The sequence below is a fragment of the Erythrolamprus reginae genome, chromosome 8 (assembly GCF_031021105.1).
Source record: "Erythrolamprus reginae isolate rEryReg1 chromosome 8, rEryReg1.hap1, whole genome shotgun sequence".
Classification (NCBI taxonomy): domain Eukaryota; kingdom Metazoa; phylum Chordata; class Lepidosauria; order Squamata; family Dipsadidae; genus Erythrolamprus; species Erythrolamprus reginae.
In genome coordinates this window covers 40,668,707-40,686,889 of record NC_091957.1, presented here as the reverse complement: position 1 = coordinate 40,686,889, position 18,183 = coordinate 40,668,707, and the positions used below count along the sequence as shown (strand labels likewise).

At 42.0% G+C, this 18,183-nt stretch overlaps 1 protein-coding gene across 1 annotated transcript in view; it reads right to left on the bottom strand.

Moving 5' to 3' along the window:
• The window catches only part of LOC139170795 (endothelin receptor type B-like), a 41,716-nt gene that overhangs the window by 7,987 nt on the left and 15,546 nt on the right, over positions 1-18,183 (bottom strand). Inside the window, exons 3-5 of the mRNA XM_070758306.1 lie at positions 6,724-6,836; positions 5,569-5,773; positions 1,697-1,846 (exon numbers count right to left, since the gene is read on the bottom strand). Coding sequence (XP_070614407.1) covers positions 1,697-1,846; positions 5,569-5,773; positions 6,724-6,836 — 468 coding nt within the window. The remainder of the gene's footprint in view (positions 1-1,696; positions 1,847-5,568; positions 5,774-6,723; positions 6,837-18,183) is intronic.

Genomic DNA, 18,183 nt, shown 5'->3' with positions numbered 1-18,183 from the left:
CAGGGGACAGGAGGCATGTTGGTACACTTATTAACATTTCATGTGATCCTGATTCTATTTCTCTGTTTAGAATAGAAAGAATAGAATAGAATAGAATAGAATAGAATTTTATTGGCCAAGTGTGATTGGACACACAAGGAATTTGTCTTGGTGCATATGCTCTCAGTGTACATAAAAGAAAAAGACACATTTGTCAAGAATCATGTAGTACAACACTTAATGATTGTCATAAGGGTCAAATAAGCAGTGAAGAAACAATCAATATTAATAAAAACCTTAAGGATACAAGCAACAAGTTACAGTCATACAGTCCTAAGTGGGAGGAAAAGGATTTTATTTATTTATTTATTATTTGGATTTGTATGCCGCCCCTCTCCGAAGACTCGGGGCGGCTCACAACAAGTGAAAAACAATCCAATACAATCCAATTAATTAAAATATTATAAGTTTAAGAAAATCCCCTGTACTAACATACACACATACAGACATACCATATATAACTGATAGTAGACTAGTAGAAATAGAAGTGCGGATTTAGTAAAAAGTCTGACAGTGTTGAGGGAATTATGTGTTTAAGTAGAGTGATGGCGTTTATGCAGTCTAGAATTGTGCTGGGGTTTTCGGCAGCTGATGCGCACTGCTGGCTCGTAATTAAATGGTTGTCAAAATGAAATGAAATGGAATGGAATAATATAAAACAAAACAAAATATAAAATAAAATATAAATACAGTATAAAAAATGAAATAATAATAAAAACAAAATAAATAAAATGATAAATACAATGGTGTAAACATAATATAAAATTTAAAAATTACAATAAAATAATAAATAAAATAATAAATATAATGGTGTAAAAATAAAATACAGTGATACCTTGTCTTACAAACTTAATTGGTTCCGGGACGAGGTTCTTAAGGTGAAAAGTTTGTAAGACGAAACAATGTTTTCCTTAGGAATCAATGGAAAAGCGATTAATGCGTGCAAGCCCAAAATTCACCCCTTTTGCCAGCCGAAGCGCCCGTTTTTGCACTGCTGGGATTCTCCTGAGGCTCCCCTCCATGGGAAACCCCACCTCTGCTGCAGGAGAATCCCAGCAGGGGAATCCCAGCATCGCAAAAACAAGTGCTTCGCTGGCAATGGAAGTCCGGAGGTGGGATTTCCCAGTGAAGGGATCATCAGTGAAATTGCAGCATCACAAAAACACTGAAGTCCTTGAAACCCCACCTCCGGACCTCTGTGTTTTTGCACTGCTGGGATTCCCCTGAGGCTCCCCTCGCTGGGAAACCCCACCTCCGGACTTCCGTTGCCAGTGAAGCGCTCGTTTTTGCATTGCTGGGATTCCCCTGCAGCATCACAAAAACACGGAAGTCCGGAGGTGGGGTTTCCCAGCAGCGGCGGTGGGTTTGTAAGGTGAAAATAGTTTGTAAGAAGAGGCAAAAAAATCTTAAACTCCGGGTTTGTATCTCGAAAAGTTTGTATGACGAGGCGTTTGTAAGATGAGGTATCACTGTAAAATGATGAAAGGAAATGAACTCAGTTCAGCCCAGGCAAGCCAAAAGATTGGGCAACCATGATTGAGATGGACAATTATGAAAGAGTGGCAGGAAACAGAATGGCAAAGTAAGGAAACCTCTCCCCATCGTGTGTTTAGTCAAAGATAAAAGTCTGCTCTATCTTAGTTATGGAGGATCTCACCCGCTTCATGTGATCATTGAGGGCCAACCGCATGCCGTTGCTCTTGCTCAACATCTCGCAGGACATGAGGGAGTAGAAGACCCCGGTGCAGGCCAAAGGCAGGCAGAAGTAAAATCCAAAGAGCCACCAGTCTTTCACATCCTTGTAAAACTGTAGAAAGAGGATAAGAAGGAAGCAACTTCAAGGAATGAAATGAACTGCACTGATCTCACTGGTAATTAGGTGCCGTGCTAAGCAAGGCTGTGTAACTTTTGCCAGACCCATCCTTGAATACAGCTCATCTGTCTGGAACCCATACCACATCTCCTACATCAACACCCTTGAAAATGTCCAAAGATACTTCACCAGAAGAGCCCTTCACTCCTCCACTCGAAACAGAATACCTTATGAAAGCAGACTATCAATCCTAGGTCTAGAAAGCTTAGAACTACGTCGCCTAAAACACGATCTAAGTATTGTCCACAAAATCATATGCTGCAATGTTCTACCTGTCAATGACTATTTCAGCTTCAATCGCAACAACACAAGAGCACAAGCTTAATATTAACCGCTCCAAACTTGACTGTAAAAAATATGACTTTAGCAACCGAGTTGTCGAAGCATGGAACTCATTACCTGACTCAGTAGTTTCAACCTCTAACCCCAAACATTTTTCCCTTAGACTATCCATGATTGACCTCTTCAGGTTTCTTAGAGGTCAGTAAGGGACGTGCATATGTGCACCAGTGTGCCTTCCGTCCCCTTTCCAATTGTCTCTCCTTATCTCATTTATCTTTTCTTCCTTTCAAATATGTTCACCTATACTTTTATATCTTTTCTTCTATTCTTTTCTTTACTGATATTATTCCATATCTTTCTCTTCAATGTGTATTATGTATTGGACAAAATAAATAAATAAAATAAAATAAATAAAATTTATGGTTGTGTTAACCAGCCAGGTATGGCTCCTTAAAGAAACTATAGTTTAAAAATCCAGAGATTGCTATGTTGTGGGAATTCAGCCTTTTTCTTTTTGACGGTGGTATTCAAATGGCAAACTACTGCAAGGTCATCTACCCAAGCTAACTCAGAGTAAATAAAGATAGGCTTGCTCTAGAGCAGTGGTGGTGAACCTTTTTTTCTCCTTGGGTGCCCCAAGTTTGTGTGCATATGTTATAATCTGAAGTTAGTTGGGGGAAAGATCAAAAGCAACATGAGAAAATATTATTTTACTGAAAGAGTAGTAGATCCTTGGAACAAACTTCCAGCAGACGTGGTTGATCAATCCAAAGTAACTGAATTTAAACATGCCTGGGATAAACATATATCCATCCTAAGATAAAATACAGAAAATAGTATAAGGGCAGACTAGATGGACCAGGAGGTCTTTTTCTGCCGTCAGACTTTTATGTTTCTATGTTTCTATCATGCATGCGCAAATGCCCACATCCATAATTCAATGCCGGGAGTGGGAAAAATGGTCTCCCTCGGTCCCCTGAAGGCTGGAAATGGCCTGTTTCCCAACTTCTAGTGGGCCTGTTTTTGCTCTCCCCAGGCTCTAGAGCCTCTGGAGTGCTGAAGTGCCCTCTACTGCCCCCGGGAGGCTCTCTGGAAGCTGAAAATGCTCTCTGAGAGTCTCCATGTGAGATGAAAATCACCTGGCACACATGTGTGGTGGTGCTGAGCTAGGGCAACAGCTCATGTGATGGCAGATATAGCTCCACGTGCCACCTGTGGCACGTGTGCCATAGGTTCACCATCAATGTTCTGGAGAGGGCTTTTGTCTGCTCTTTTTGTTGATGAACAGATTTCACAAAAATCCTCATCCTCAGAGACTTTGCCCCCATAGCTGTGAGTAGAAGCTCTTGTCCCTATCTCTTTATGGTGTCCTTTCTATTTCCAAATTTGGGGATCATACGGGTATATTTATATTCACTGTTTTTTAAGGGATGTTAGCTCTTCATTCACATTCTGGGTTACAAAACATATTTGCCAAGCAATCTTACATGGAAAAAGTTTGACTTAGAAGTGTTGTTTTATTACTTTACTTTTTTGTAACAGGTTTTCTATCTCCTCCTCTCCTCTCCTTTCCTTTCCTTCCTTCCTGTCTCTTCTCCTCCCCTCATCTTCTTTCCTTCCTTCCTTCCTTCTTTCCTTCCTCCCCTCTTTCCTCCCCTCTTTCCTTCCCTCTTTCCTTCCTTCCTTCCTTCTTTCCTTCCTTCTTTCCTTCTTTCCTTCTTTCCTTCTTTCCTTCTTTCCTTCTTTCCTTCTTTCCTTCTTTCCTTCTTTCCTTCTTTCCTTCTTTCCTTCTTTCCTTCTTTCCTTCTTTCCTTCTTTCCTTCTTTCCTTCTTTCCTTCTTTCCTTCCTTCCTTCTTTCCTTCTTTCCTTCTTTCCTTCTTTCCTTCTTTCCTTCTTTCCGTCTTTCCTTCTTTCCTTCTTTCCTTCTTTCCTTCTTTCCTTCTTTCCTTCCTTCCTTCCTTCCTGTCTCCTCGCCTCTTCCCTCCCTCCTTCCCTTTCTTGATTATAAAAAAGACATTTCAATTTCATTGTGTTATGAAAAGTCATCCCAAGAGAAATGAGATCAAGGAAGGCATACTATTCTCTTTGTCTTCATATTCTGGTATAAAGTCACTTGTGGCCATCATTTTCTCCGACCATCCCAGCTTTAGTCATTCAAAGGTCTCCTGATTCCCTCAAAGACTTTCTGTTTCCTTTCCCCATGTACATTTGGAATTGCCATCAGCAAGTAGTTGAGTTTATTCTACTGAGCATCTCCAAACAAGTGCCTTATGTATAAACGGGGGTTATGACTTCCAGTTTTCACAACCAGTCCTGGAGAGTAGTAAACCCAATAGAGTTAGGGAGCATCATAATGGAAAAGGCTGATAAATAAGAGGTTGGGCAGAATGAACAATGTACCAAAATAAAATATAGCATCCAGACAACCATTCAGTCTTCTGCCTACTCCCAATTAGCTAGAGCTTGTCCATTCAAAGCCAGAAGAGATATAAATTTCAAAACTGGAAGAGATATAAATTTAACATTAAGCCTATTGGTTGGTCAACTTCTCTACTTCCTATCTGTCAGTGAACAAGAAATTATCAACTGTGATAGCCATAATAACAATGGGAACTGTTTGGTGGTTAAGAAACAGGATCTGTTGTGAGCCATGAGATACCTAAGCCTGAGCGTGGCTTAGATTCCCTGGTCTGTGTATGTGTGTATGAGTGTGTATATGTGTGTACAGTGTTCCCTCGATTTTCGCGGGGGATGCGTTCCGAGACCGCCCGCGAAAGTTGAATTTCTGCGAAGTAGAGATGCGGAAGTAAATATACTATTTTTGGCTATGGAAAGTATCACAAGCCATCCCTTAACACTTTAAACCCCTAAATTGCAATTTCCCATTCCCTTACAACCATTTAGATTATTACTCACCATGTTTCTTTATTAAAGTTTATTAAAAAAAATATTCATTAAAGTGGACGAAAGTTTGGTGATGACATATGACGTCACTGGGTGGGAAAAACCATGGTATAGGGGGAAAAACCGCAAAGTATTTTTTAATTAATATTTTTGAAAAACCATGTATAGACTTTTCGCGAAGTTCGAACCCGCAAAAATCGAGGGAACACTGTATATGTGTGTGTACACACACATATATACATATGAGAATTTGTTTGTCCTTGCAATATTGCTTTTGTGATTCTGCGCTTCTGTTACTTCTGTAATTCTGAGTTCTAGTTGTCCTGGTTCTGGCTTTGGCTGCATGGGTCTTGTATACATGCATCATGCTTTATATTATTGTAGATAAAGACGTTTCTTCTATAAATGAACCCTGCTGAATTATTTACTAGTGTGCTGGTTGGATTGCGGCAAACGCTGACAAACCCACCGTCATAAAGCTGGACTTTTGCTCAGGGGTCAGCAAGCAAACCCAATGGATCTGTTCACGGTAATCCAGTTTCACCAAATCGAAAGCAATGGCTTCTGGGACAGCCAGGATGATGGCCACAGCCCAAATGAAGGTCACTTGCACTGCCTTCCACATGGGGATTCCAATGCCCTGGATCCGGCTCCAGGAAGCCACAGCTCGGTACCTAGAGGAGAAACAAAGGAGACCCTCTTTCAGTGATGGGGAACCTTCTTTGCTCTGTGTGCAGTGGTGGGCTAAGAGCCAGAATGCTAAATTGCACTCGCCGCCGCGGCTTGTAAGTTCTTGCAGGGTCAGTGCGATTTTGCTTCCGCACCTGTGGAGGAAGCAAAGTCGTGCACGGAACCGCAGGTGTGCCCATGTTTCGGCATGCGCAGAAGCAAAAAAAACCTTGCCGAAACACCAGAACACCTGTGACTCCATGCGCGATTTTGTTTCCTCCACAGGCACAGAAGCAAAATCATGCTGGTCCCGCAAGAACTTACGAACCATGGCGGCGAGCACAATTTAGCGTTCCGGCTCATAGCCCACCACTGTCTGTGCGCCGAAAGGGTGTGTTTACATGTGCTAGTATGCATGTATGTGCCCACACCCATTCTCTTCCCTGCACACATGCGTACCCTCCCACTGCCTGCATCGGCACAATCCCACCCCATCCTCGCACACAGGCCTTACTGAAGCCTGGGATGAAAAAACTAGCAAACTGGAAGTTCAGAAAAACAGACTTTGGGTTTGCCAATTTTGCTGGTTTTTTACAATCTAGAAGGTTACGGAAAGCTTCCTGAACCCCCAGAGTGCAAAAAACAACACAGTGGGCAAACCGGAAGTCAATTTTTCGGATGTTTCGATTCGCCCGTTGGGTGGTTTTTTGCACTCCAGGGCTTCAGGGAAGCTTCCTTGAACCCTCTGGAGGATGAAACGGCCTTCCTCAAGGCCAAATACCAGCTGGTCAGTGCAGGCATGTGCACTGGAGCTGACATAGGGCAACGTCTCATGTGCTTTCCAATATGGCTCCACCTGTCACCTGAGGAACACATGCCATGGGTTCGCCATCACGGCCCTATTTGCAAGAGGAAAAGGCTATTCAAATGGGAAATGTTCTGAAGAGTTTATTACCGGTCTATGCTGAGAGCACAAAGGCTGAGGACAGTGATGCCGACTGAGGCCTTCTGTATGAATGGCACCAATTTGCAGATCTGCACCCCGAAAGGCCAATCTTCTGCAAGAAGCTGGAGAGAAAAACAAAGGAAAGAATCTCAGGAATTATTGCTCCATAACGAGCCACAGTGGTGCCCTGGTTAGAGTGCAGTACTGCAGATTACCTCTGCTGCTTGCCGACCAGCGGTGGCTAGGCCCAGTTCTAAAAACCGGTAACAGCGGCGGTGGGGGACTCTGCTAACCCATCCAGGATGTTTCTGTGCATTCTTCTGCACAACCGGTAGTAAGTGGCTTTGGAACCCACTACTGCTGCTGGCAATTTGTCAGTTCAAATCTCACCAAGCTCAAGGTTGACTCAGCCTTCCATCCTTCCGAAGTTGGTAAAATGAGGAGCCAGATTGTTGGGGACAAGAGGCTAACGCTGTAAACCTTCTCTGTGGCATCCCCAGCCCTCTGGAACCAACTCCCCCCGGAGATTAGAATTGCCCCCACCCTCCCTGTATTTCATAAACTACTCAAGACTCACTTATACCGCCAGGCATGGGGGAGTTGAGATATTCCTTCCCTCTAGGCCATTACAAGTTATGCATGGTATGTTTGTGTGTATATTTGGTTTTATAATAAGGGGTTTTAGTTGTTTTTTTATTATTGGATTGTTCATGTTGTTTTATCATTGTTGTTAGCCGCCCCGAGTCTACGGAGAGGGGTGGCATACAAATCCAATAAATTATTTGGCCTAAAACTGACACCGTCAGCAGTCTATTTCTTAATAAACATGTTTTTCACTGCCTTGTACAATTTCCTAACTGGTTATGCGTGCCTCTCTCTCTAAAATATATGGAACCTAACATTTTCAGGCCCTATCCTCTATAGGTGTTACTTACAATTATTATTATTAGATTGGGCTGTGAGAGCACTGTGAAGTGGTCTATAGGTCTAAGTGCTATTGCTATTGCTGTATTGGAAGATTCTCAGGAGAAATGTGTGAGTATTTGTGTAATATATTCCAGCCAAATAAGATTTTGGGCAGTACAGGTGGTCCTCAACTTATGGCCACCATTGAGGCCAATATTTCTGCTGCTAAGTGAAATGGTTGTTAAATGAGAGTGAGTCTTGCCCCATTTAACGACCTGACTTTCCACAGCTATTAAGTAAACCACTGCGGTTGTTATGTTAGTAACAGGGTTGTTAAGCGAATCCGGCTTCCCCATTGAGTTTATTTATTTATTTATTTATTACTTAGATTTGTATGCCGCCCCTCTCCGAAGACTCGGGGCGGCTCACAACACGTGGAAACAAATCATAAATAATCTGACAATTTAAAATATTAAAGATTTAAAAAAGACCCCATATACTAACAGACATACACACAAGCATACCATATATAAATTAAACATGCCCAGGGGAAGATGTTTCAGTTCCCCCATGCCTGACGGCAAAGGTGGGTTTTAAGGAGTTTACGGAAGGCAGGAAGAGTTGGGGCAGTTCTAATCTCCGGGGGGAGTTGGTTCCAGAGGGCCGGTGCCGCCACAGAAAAGGCTCTTCCCCTGGGGCCCGCCAACCGACATTGTTTAGTTGACGGGACCCGGAGAAGGCCCACTCTGTGGGACCTAATCGGTCGCTGGGATTCGTGCGGCAGGAGGCGGTCTCGGAGATATTCTGGTCCAATGCCATGAAGGGCTTTAAAGGTCATAACCAACACTTTGAATTGTGACCGGAAACTGATCGGCAGCCAATGCAGACTGCGGAGTGATGGTGAAACATGGGCATACCTAGGTAAGCCCATGACTGCTCTCGCAGCTGCATTCTGCACGATCTGAAGTTTCCGAACACTTTTCAGAGGTAGCCCCATGTAGAGAGCATTACAGTAGTCGAACCTCGAGGTGATGAGGGCATGAGTGACTGTGAGCAATGAGTCCCGGTCCAGATAGGGCCGCAACTGGTGCACCAGGTGAACCTGGGCAAACGCCCCCCTCGCCACAGCTGAGAGATGTTTTTCTAATGTTTGCTTGTCACAAGCTCACCAAAAGGTGATTCCATGATCCTGGGACTCTGTAACCGTCCTCAATATGAGTCAGTTGCATAGTGTCTCAATTCTGATCATGTGGCCATGGGAATGCTGCAACAGTTGGATGAAAATCTGATTGTAAGTCACTTCCCCCCCCCAATGCCATTAAAACATTGAACGGTCACTAAATAGATTGTTGTAAATCGAGGACTACCTGTATAGTCTCTCCAGAATTATCACCATGTATGTGCCCCTGATTCCCAGCATCTCAGGATGGTTAAGCTTGCTGGCTTTATATTTTAGAAACATAGAAGACTGACGGCAGAAAAAGACCTCACGGTCCATCTAGTCTGCCCTTATACTATTTCTTGTATTGTATCTTAGGATGGATATATGTTTATCCCAGGTTTAAATTCAGTTACTATTTTTATTTAGAATCTGTATGAGACAACAAAAACAATTACCATCCGGTAATTAAAGTAAGATATATTTTAGCAGTTGACTAGACAGAGGATGGAGTCAAACACACCATCAGTTTGGAATCTCTACATCCCCATAAGACTTACCGTATTTTTCAGAGTATAAGACACAGCTCCCCCTGCCCTAAAAGAGGCTGAAAATTTGGGTGCGTCTTATACTCTGGACATCGCTTTTTTTTTTTAAACGTTTTCCCCAGCCCTAACAATCTTCCCAGCTTGCAGGGTTTTTTCATTGCTACTCCAAAGCTTTTCCCCCCAGCCCTGTCTTGTTTTCATTGCTACTCCCTCCAAAGAGCCCTAACCAGGGGATAAAATAATGTGCTGAAGCTGACCAGACTAAGGACACTAGCTAGGTGAATACCAGGTAGGCAGATTTTTACTCACTATTATCCTCCCCCAGAATTAAAGTGCATCTAACTCTCTGAAAAATAAGTTTCCTCCCTCTCCCACCCCCTGAAATCTGTTGACTCTTAAGTGGTGTTAATTTGCCTTGACTGTTACTAATTGAGATTCTAGTTGGGAAGTAAGCATGAAATAAACTCTTTGGAGCAACTAGGACGATTAGAGGCTTGGAGACTAAAACATATCAAAAATGTTTGTGGGAACTGGATATGGCTAGTTTAGAGAAAAGAGGGACTGGGAAGGGGGCATGACAGCAGTATTCCAGTCCTTGAGAGGCTGCCAAAAAGAAGAGATATTCTCAACCTATTTTCCAAAGCAGGGCAAGGAGCAAGGAGTCTACGGAGAGGGGTGGCATACAAATAAAATCAAATAAAATCAAATAAAATCAAATAAAATCAAATAAAATCAAATAAAATCAAATAAAATCAAATAAAATCAAATAAAATCAAATAAAATCAAATAAAATCAAATAAAATCAAATAAAATCAAATAAAATCAAATAAATAAATAAATTGAATGAATGAATGAATGAACGAACAAACAAACAAACAAACAAACAAACAAATAAATAAATAAACAAACAAACTAGATGGAAGCTAATTGAGAATAGAAGCAACCCGGAATTAAGGAGAAACATTATTATTATTATTATTATTATTATTATTATTATTATCATTATCATCATTATCATTATCATTATCATTATCATTATCATTATCATTATCATTATCATTATCATTATTATTATTATTATTATTATTATTATTTAGATTTGTATGCCATCCCTCTTCAAGGACTCGGAGCGGCTCACAACAAGCAATACAAAATACAAATCCAATATTAAAAACAATTTAAAAAACCCCTATTAAAAAGCAATCATACAACCCAAACAAATCATACATAAAATGGAACAGTCAATTTCCCCATGCCTGGTGACTTCCTAACAGGGAGGACAATTAACCAGTGGAACAGCTTGCCTTCAGAAATCGTGGGAGTTTTTAAGAAGAGACTAGACAGACACTCATCTAAAATGGTACACACATACTCCTGTTTGAGCAGAGAGCTGGACTAGAAGACCTCCAAGGTCCCTTCCAGCTTTTTCTATTATTAACCAGTAGGATACCCATTAGAAGTTGTGGATCCTTTATCATTGGAGGTTTGTAAGAAGAGACTAGACCAGTGATGGCGAACCTATGGCATGGGTGCCATGTGGAGCCATATCTGCCGGCTTGCGAGCCGTCGCCCTAGCTCAGCTCTGGCACCCGTGTACGCACCAACCAGCTGATTTTTGCCTTGCACAGAGGCTCTGGGGGGGGCATTCACTGAAAGATTTTGTCCTTGTGGCTCAGGAGAGGTGGAGACTGAGGGACACATGCTCCTGAGATGCTCCTTTTATACAAGCAAAGGGAGATCTTTTCATGTAAAAAAAAATATTTTTATTTTTACGTGAAAGGACCTCCCTTTGCTTGAGCCGCCGCTGCGGCGTTCTTTTTTGCAAAAATAAAAATAAATAAAAATAAAAAATCCGTAAAAATAAAAAACAATGGGATTCCAGGGGCGGAGTTTTGACGTCACGTATACCGGCAGGTTGCTAAGCACGCCAAGGTGATCACTTCCTGGATTCCATCCTCCCTCCATTATTCTAGTGCCGCCCCCGGAATCCAGGAAGTGATCACCTTGTTGCCGTTATACGTGACATCAAAGCTCCGTCCCCAGAATCCCTTCGTGGGATTAGCCCGGCGCCTGGCTCCTCCTCCTCTTCTCAACAGATGACAGCCGGGCGGGCGGTGGCTTTCGCGGTGTTTGGCACAAACGCCGAACCGGAGCACGGATTTTTTAAAAAATTCGGGTTTGGGTTCAGCATGCCAAACACCGCAAAATTCGGTACGGACCCGAATTGTGCAGGTTCGGTTCGCCCAACATTATTCCTGACTTCTTGAACCTAACCCATATCTTTAAAAATGCTAAGAGCAGGAAAAGTGGGATGTTAACTGCCAGGTGTCCCTGAAAGCGGAATTAATAAGACTAGTGTTCATTGTATTGTAGTTCAGCAATGGCTGACAGTCAGTTGAGAGTCACTAAGGCAGAGAGCAGAGCAGATCCACCCTCTCCAAATTTAATCAGTTCTTTCCCAGCCGATGGATGCATGTGATCAAACATGAGCCTTTCCTTTCTCATGATGACTCATGAATTGTGGTTGTGCATGTTTACATTCTCTGCATTTCTTGGAAATCTCCTGAGCCAAACAGCAGCCAGAGAACAATACTAAATGGTTAACAAGCTCAAGCTAATAAATCCACATTTTATCCTTCTGCAGAACATTTGATGCCTGAGACTTTTGTCCCATTGCAGAGAAAATACAAGTGTTTAGAGATATCATGCAGGTGCATGGTGGGACACATAAGTAAGTGTCCAATGATCACATAAGAATTTTTAATTTATTTTATTTTGTCAAGTACGTATTGGTAGTATACATAGATATAACACTGTTTATATTCATGAGATGGGTACTAATAAGAGGGAAACATTAGGACAGGGATGGTAGGCATGCTGGTGCACTTATGCATGCCCCTTACTGACCTCTTAGGAACTGGTGGGGTCAACAGTGGATAGTCTAAGGGTAAAATTTTGGGGGTTTAGTAACGAAACCACAGAGTCAGGTACTGAGTTCCAGGCATTAACTACTCAGTTGCTAAAGTCGTTTACTTTGAGTTTGTATCTGGTGTGTGCTCGTGTATTGTTGTGGTTGAAGCTGAAGTAGTCGTTGACAGGAAGGATGTTGTAGCAGATTATTTTATGAGTTATGTTTAGGTCATGTTGAAGGTGACGTAGTTCTAAGCTTTCTAAGCTTAGGCTTTCAATTCTGGTTGCTTAAGATATTCTGTTGCGAGTAGAGGAGTGGAGGGCTCTTCTAATAAAGTATCTCTGGGCAATTTCTAATGTATTTATGTCCAAAATGTGGTGTGGGTTCCGGACAGATGAGCGGTATTCAAGGATTGGTCTGGTGAAAGTTTTGTATGCTCTGGTTAGTAGTGTGATATTGCCGGGGAAGAAACTACATAAGATTAGGCTAATAACTCTTGAAGCCTTTTTGGCGAGGTTGTTGCAGTGGGCTTTTGATATGAGTACAGTATTCCAAGGTCTTTTATAGAGTGAGGGTTGACTGCAAGGTCTTGCCTACTCAGCTTGTATTTGGTGTTCTGATTCTTTTTGCCAATGTGCAGGACAGATCATTTGTTGGTTGAGATTGCCAGGTGTTTGATAAAAATCAAGGTCTTTTGGTGGGTAGCTGTGTTATCGGTGGTGTTGAAGAGTTTTACATCATTGGCAAAGAGAAAACGGTTGCTAGTAATGTGATTGCAAAGATAGAGTATGAAGAATGTTGATCCTAGTACATTGCCTTGGGGTACACCGCTGTTAACAGGAACAGGATTGTTTTTTATCTTTAAACTTCATGTTATTTTAGTACAGATCTACACCAAATTTCAGGCACTGTTATTATTTGTTAATATACAGTATTTCATACGTTTATTTATTTATTTATTTATTTATTGGATTTGTATGGCGCCCCTCTCCACAGACTCGGGGCGGCTAACAACAATGATAAAAAGCAACATGTAACAATCCAATACTAAAACAACTAAAAAACCCTTATTGTAAAACCAAACATACATACAAACATACCATGCATAAATTGTAAAGGCCTAGGGGGAAAGACTATCTCAGTTCCCCCATGCCTGATGGCAGAGGTGGGTTTTAAGGAGCTTACGAAAGGCGAGGAGGATGGAGGCAATTCTAATCTCTGGGGGGAGTTAGTTCCAGAGGGCCAGGGCCGCCACAGAGAAGGCTCTTCCCCTGGGCTCCGCCAAACCACATTGTTTAGTTGGCGGGACCCGGAGAAGGCCCACTCTGTGGGACATAACTGGTCGCTGGGATTCGTGCAGCAGAAGGCGGTCCCTGAGATAATCTGGTCTGGTGCCATGAAGGGCTTTATAGGTCATAACCAAGACTTTGAATTATGAACGGAAACTGATCGGCAACCAGTGCAGACTGCGGAGTGTTGGTGTTATATGGGCATATTTGGGGAAGCCCATGATTGCTCTCGCAGTAGCATTCTGCACGATCTGAAGTTTCCAAACACTTTTCAAAGGTAGCGCCATGTAGAGAGCATAGTCTCATATCATCAACTTCATTCTCACATTGTCTCACATGGTCATTTCCATGCATATCCACAGTGGTCAGAGGGAGGGGTTTCTACAACCTATGAAATTGCTTTGTATTCAAGGCAGATATTAAAATCTGCAGGGACTCCTTTACCTGAAATATCTCTCAAGGAATATTTGCCTTGAGTGTTATATAAAGCTCCCTAACGTAGTAACATCCCCTAAAATTGTGAAAATTATTCTGTAAGCATTAATGGCAGTTGGGCTGTCTTGCAGATTGGAGTTTTAATGGATGTTTCATTTTTTTTAATGCTGTTCAAGATTGGATGATTGTTCTTTGCTTAAACTGATTTTTTAAAATAATTGAAGACTGCCAGGAGTCTTAAAATCATGTGGTATACAAACTGATGTATAAATAAATGAGTCATTGAGATTAGACTGAGGAGTATTTGTAATATATGGAATGGGTCCAAATGAAACTTATGATAAGGTGAATGAGGAATGAGTAAAGAACTCCAGAGTTAATAAGTGTAAACAGGATTTATGAAGATTCAATAATTGATTCCTTCTAATAAAACTCCATGTAAATTACATTGAGAAATATTTCCTGTAGGAAACTTGATAATTAAACACTGTTTTATTTTAGATTTAATTGAAAGTATGTGTTTTGGTTGATATTTTCTTTTACTTGCTTGTCTGAAGAAATAACATTTTGAATAATTCAAGCAAAGAGACAAAAAAACATTGACCATTGCCATAGTCCATTGAGTAATTAAACAGATTTTTCCTCTTGGTTTTATGTTTTGAACATTGTGTTCAAATTTGAAAGCCGCTGTTTTTCCACACTAAATGTTACAGTCTTGTGATTCACTGGTGACAGATAAATTACAAGAATTATAATTTATAATTATACCAGGGCCATCACTGATGACAGATAAATTACAAGGATTATTCCAATTTTAAAATCTTGTTGACCTTCAACAGAAAGAATATGTAAGGTAGACCACGAGGGGGTCATGTATAATTTTAGGATCACATATGCCAACATCTTTATTTGTTGTCTTTATCATTTTTATTTTATTGTATAAAATACAAAAAAGAAAAGAAAATAGATAATCAAGGGAGGGAAAGGCAATGGGGAAAGGGGGTGTGAAAAAGAGGGAAGAGAAAAAGAAAGAAAAAGGGGTATTAACTTCCAACTCTTCCTAGCTCACTCCAGCCTCAACCTTTTGCTTTTATACATTAACATATAACTAGCCATTCCTATATCACCAAATCTTTCTTTCAAGGCCAAAATCAAAGTTTCATTTTTTCTGCTTCACAAGCACAAATTCCAAAACTGATATCCAAATAAAAACATACTTGCCCCTTTCAATGTAACCTATGTGACCAAAGTAATCAATGTAACCATTCCTGCTTAATCTTCCTTGCTATGGAAATAATGTCGGTTTATTTTATTTTTTATTTATTATTTAGATTTGTATGCCGCCCCTCTCCGAAGACTCGGGGCGGCTCACAACAGAATAGAACAAATCATAAATAATCAGAAAACTTTAAAATTTATACAAGCTTTAAAAGAACCCCATAAACTAACAGACGCACACACAAACATACCATGCATAAATTAAACATGCCCGGGGGAGGTGTTTCAGTTCCCCCATGCCTGACGGCAGAGGTGGGTTTTAAGGAGTTTACGGAAGGCAGGGAGAGTAGGGGCAGTTCTAATCTCTGGGGGGAGTTGGTTCCAGAGAGTTGGTGCCGCCACAGAGAAGGCTCTTCCCCTGGGGCCCGCCAACCGACATTGTTTAGTTGACGGGACCCGGAGAAGGCCCACTCGGTGGGACCTAATTGGTCGCTGGGATTCGTGCGGCAGTAGGCGGTCTCGGAGATATTCTGGTCCAGTGCCATGAAGGGCTTTAAAGGTCATAACCAACACTTTGAATTGTGACCGGAAATTGATCGGCAGCCAATGCAGACTGCGGAGTGATGGTGAAACATGGGCATACCTGGGTAAGCCCATTACTGCTCTCGCAGCTGCATTCTGCATGATCTGAAGTTTCCGAACAGTTTCCGGGGCCCAGGGGAAGAGCCTTCTCTGTGGCGGCCCCGGCCCTCTGGAACCAACTCCCCCCAGAGATTAGAATAGCCCCCATCCTCCTTGCCTTTCGTAAGCTCCTTAAAACCCACCTCTGCCGTCAGGCATGGGGGGACTGAGATAATCTTTCCCCCTAGGCTTCTACAATTTATGCATGGTATGTTTGTATGTATGATTGGTTTTATAACAAGGGTTTTTAGCTGCTTTAGTATTGGATTTTTATATTCTGTTTCTGTCACTGTTGTTAGCCGCCCCGAGTCCACGGAGAGGGGCGGCATACAAATCCAATAAATAAATAAATAATGCATGTTTCTATTTGCACCCAGTCATCTTTGTGAACTGTCACCATTGTTATTTACAAATGTATTGTGTCCTTTCAAATTCTTTGGCCAACCCTTTTATTTATGATCGGTATGTAGCAGTGTTTCTTACAGTTGGAATGTTGACAAAGTCCCAAATATTATAAAATAATATCCAATAATTATATATTTTTCCTAATATTTTTCCACAAGTACAGGCTATCTTTTTTCCAATCAGCCAAGGGTCGATCCATTGGCTTGTCACCTGAATCTGATATGGTGGGATGAGAGAGTGACTGGTCCAGTTTTCAGGCCTAATATGTACGTACGTATGTATGTATGTATGTATGTATGTATGTATGTATGTATGCATGCATGCATGCATGTATGTATTTATTTCAATCTCCCAATGATTGGCTCAAAGACACCCAGTTTGCTTTCATGCCGAAGGGGGAACTGGAACTCAGCCTCCTGGATTCTAGCCATGTGCCTTAAGAACATTAGATCACGCTGCTTCTCATCCAGAAATTTCCTGACATTTAGAACAATTAATAAGTGGAACAACTTCCTTCCATTAGATGTGGATGTTCCAACGCTGGATGTTTTAATGCTCTCTACATGGGGATACCTCTGAAGAGTGTTTGGAAACTTCAGATCGTGCAGAATGCGGATGCGAGAGCAATCATGGGCTTTCGCAGATATGCCCTTGTTTCGTCAACACTCCGCAGCCTGCACTGGCTGCCGATTAGTTTCCAGACACAATTCAAAGTGTTGGTAATGACCTATAAAGCCCTGCATGGCATCAGACCAGAATTTCTACAGGACCACCTTCTGCTGCACGAATCCCAGCAGCCGATTTAGGTCCCACAGAGTTGGCATTTTCTGGGTCCCATCGACTAAACAATGTTGTCTGGTGGGACCCAGGGGAAGAGCCTTCTCTGTGGCGGCCCCGGCCCTCTGGAATCAACTCCCTCCAGAGATTTGAATTGCCCCCCCTCTCCTTTTGCAAGACTTTGAAGACCTATCTATGTCACCAGGCATGGGGTAATTGATGTATCCCCTTTTGGCTAGTAAGATTTACGTGTGGTTATGATTCGGTAGTGTTGACTGTTTTTTAATTGATAGTTGGTTTTTAGCTATAGTTTTAATTATTGGATTTGTATCGCATTGGTTATTGTTAGTGATGGGCGAACCCAACGGTGTTCGAGTTCGGTAAGATCGGACGAACTTTACGCAAAATTCAGCCGAACCCAAACCGAACCTGAACCCAAACCCGAATGGGAAATCCCTCCCATGAAGCGATTCTGGGGGCGGAGCTCTGACATCACTGGCAGGTGGCTAAGGATGCCAAGGTGATCACTTCCTGGATTCCATGGAATCCAGGAAGTGATCACTTTGGCGTCCTTAGCAACCTGCCAGTAACGTCAAAGCTCCACCCCCGGAATCTCTTCATGGGAGGGATTCCCTAGCTCCTTCAAAGGGAGGTCTTCACATAAAAATAAACATTGTTATTTTTACGAAAAAGGACACCGCAGCGGCGCTGCAAGCAAAGGGCGGTCCTTTCATGTAAAAATAAACATGTAGGTATATTGTGTGTTGCCATCATGGGGTTCCTGAAAGTAGAATAATTGGAATTAGGAAGACAGAATAACCAACTCTTCCTTCGAGTGCCTTGGATTACAAGGCGATCCAACCGATTAGTCCTAGAGGAGATCAACCCTGACTACTCTTTAGAAGGCCAGATCCTGAAGATCTACATCATATTTTCCAGAGACTGGTATGATCCCACAGAGCTGCTATCTTCCAGGTCCCATCAGCTAAACAGTTTCGGCTGACGGGCCTGTGGGGAAGGGTCTTCTCTGTGGCTGCCCCTGCTCTCTGGAACCAACTACCGCCTGAGATCTGGACTGCCCCCACTCTATTGACCTTCCAGAAAGCATTGAAAACCTGGCTTTTGAAGCAGGCTTGGGGT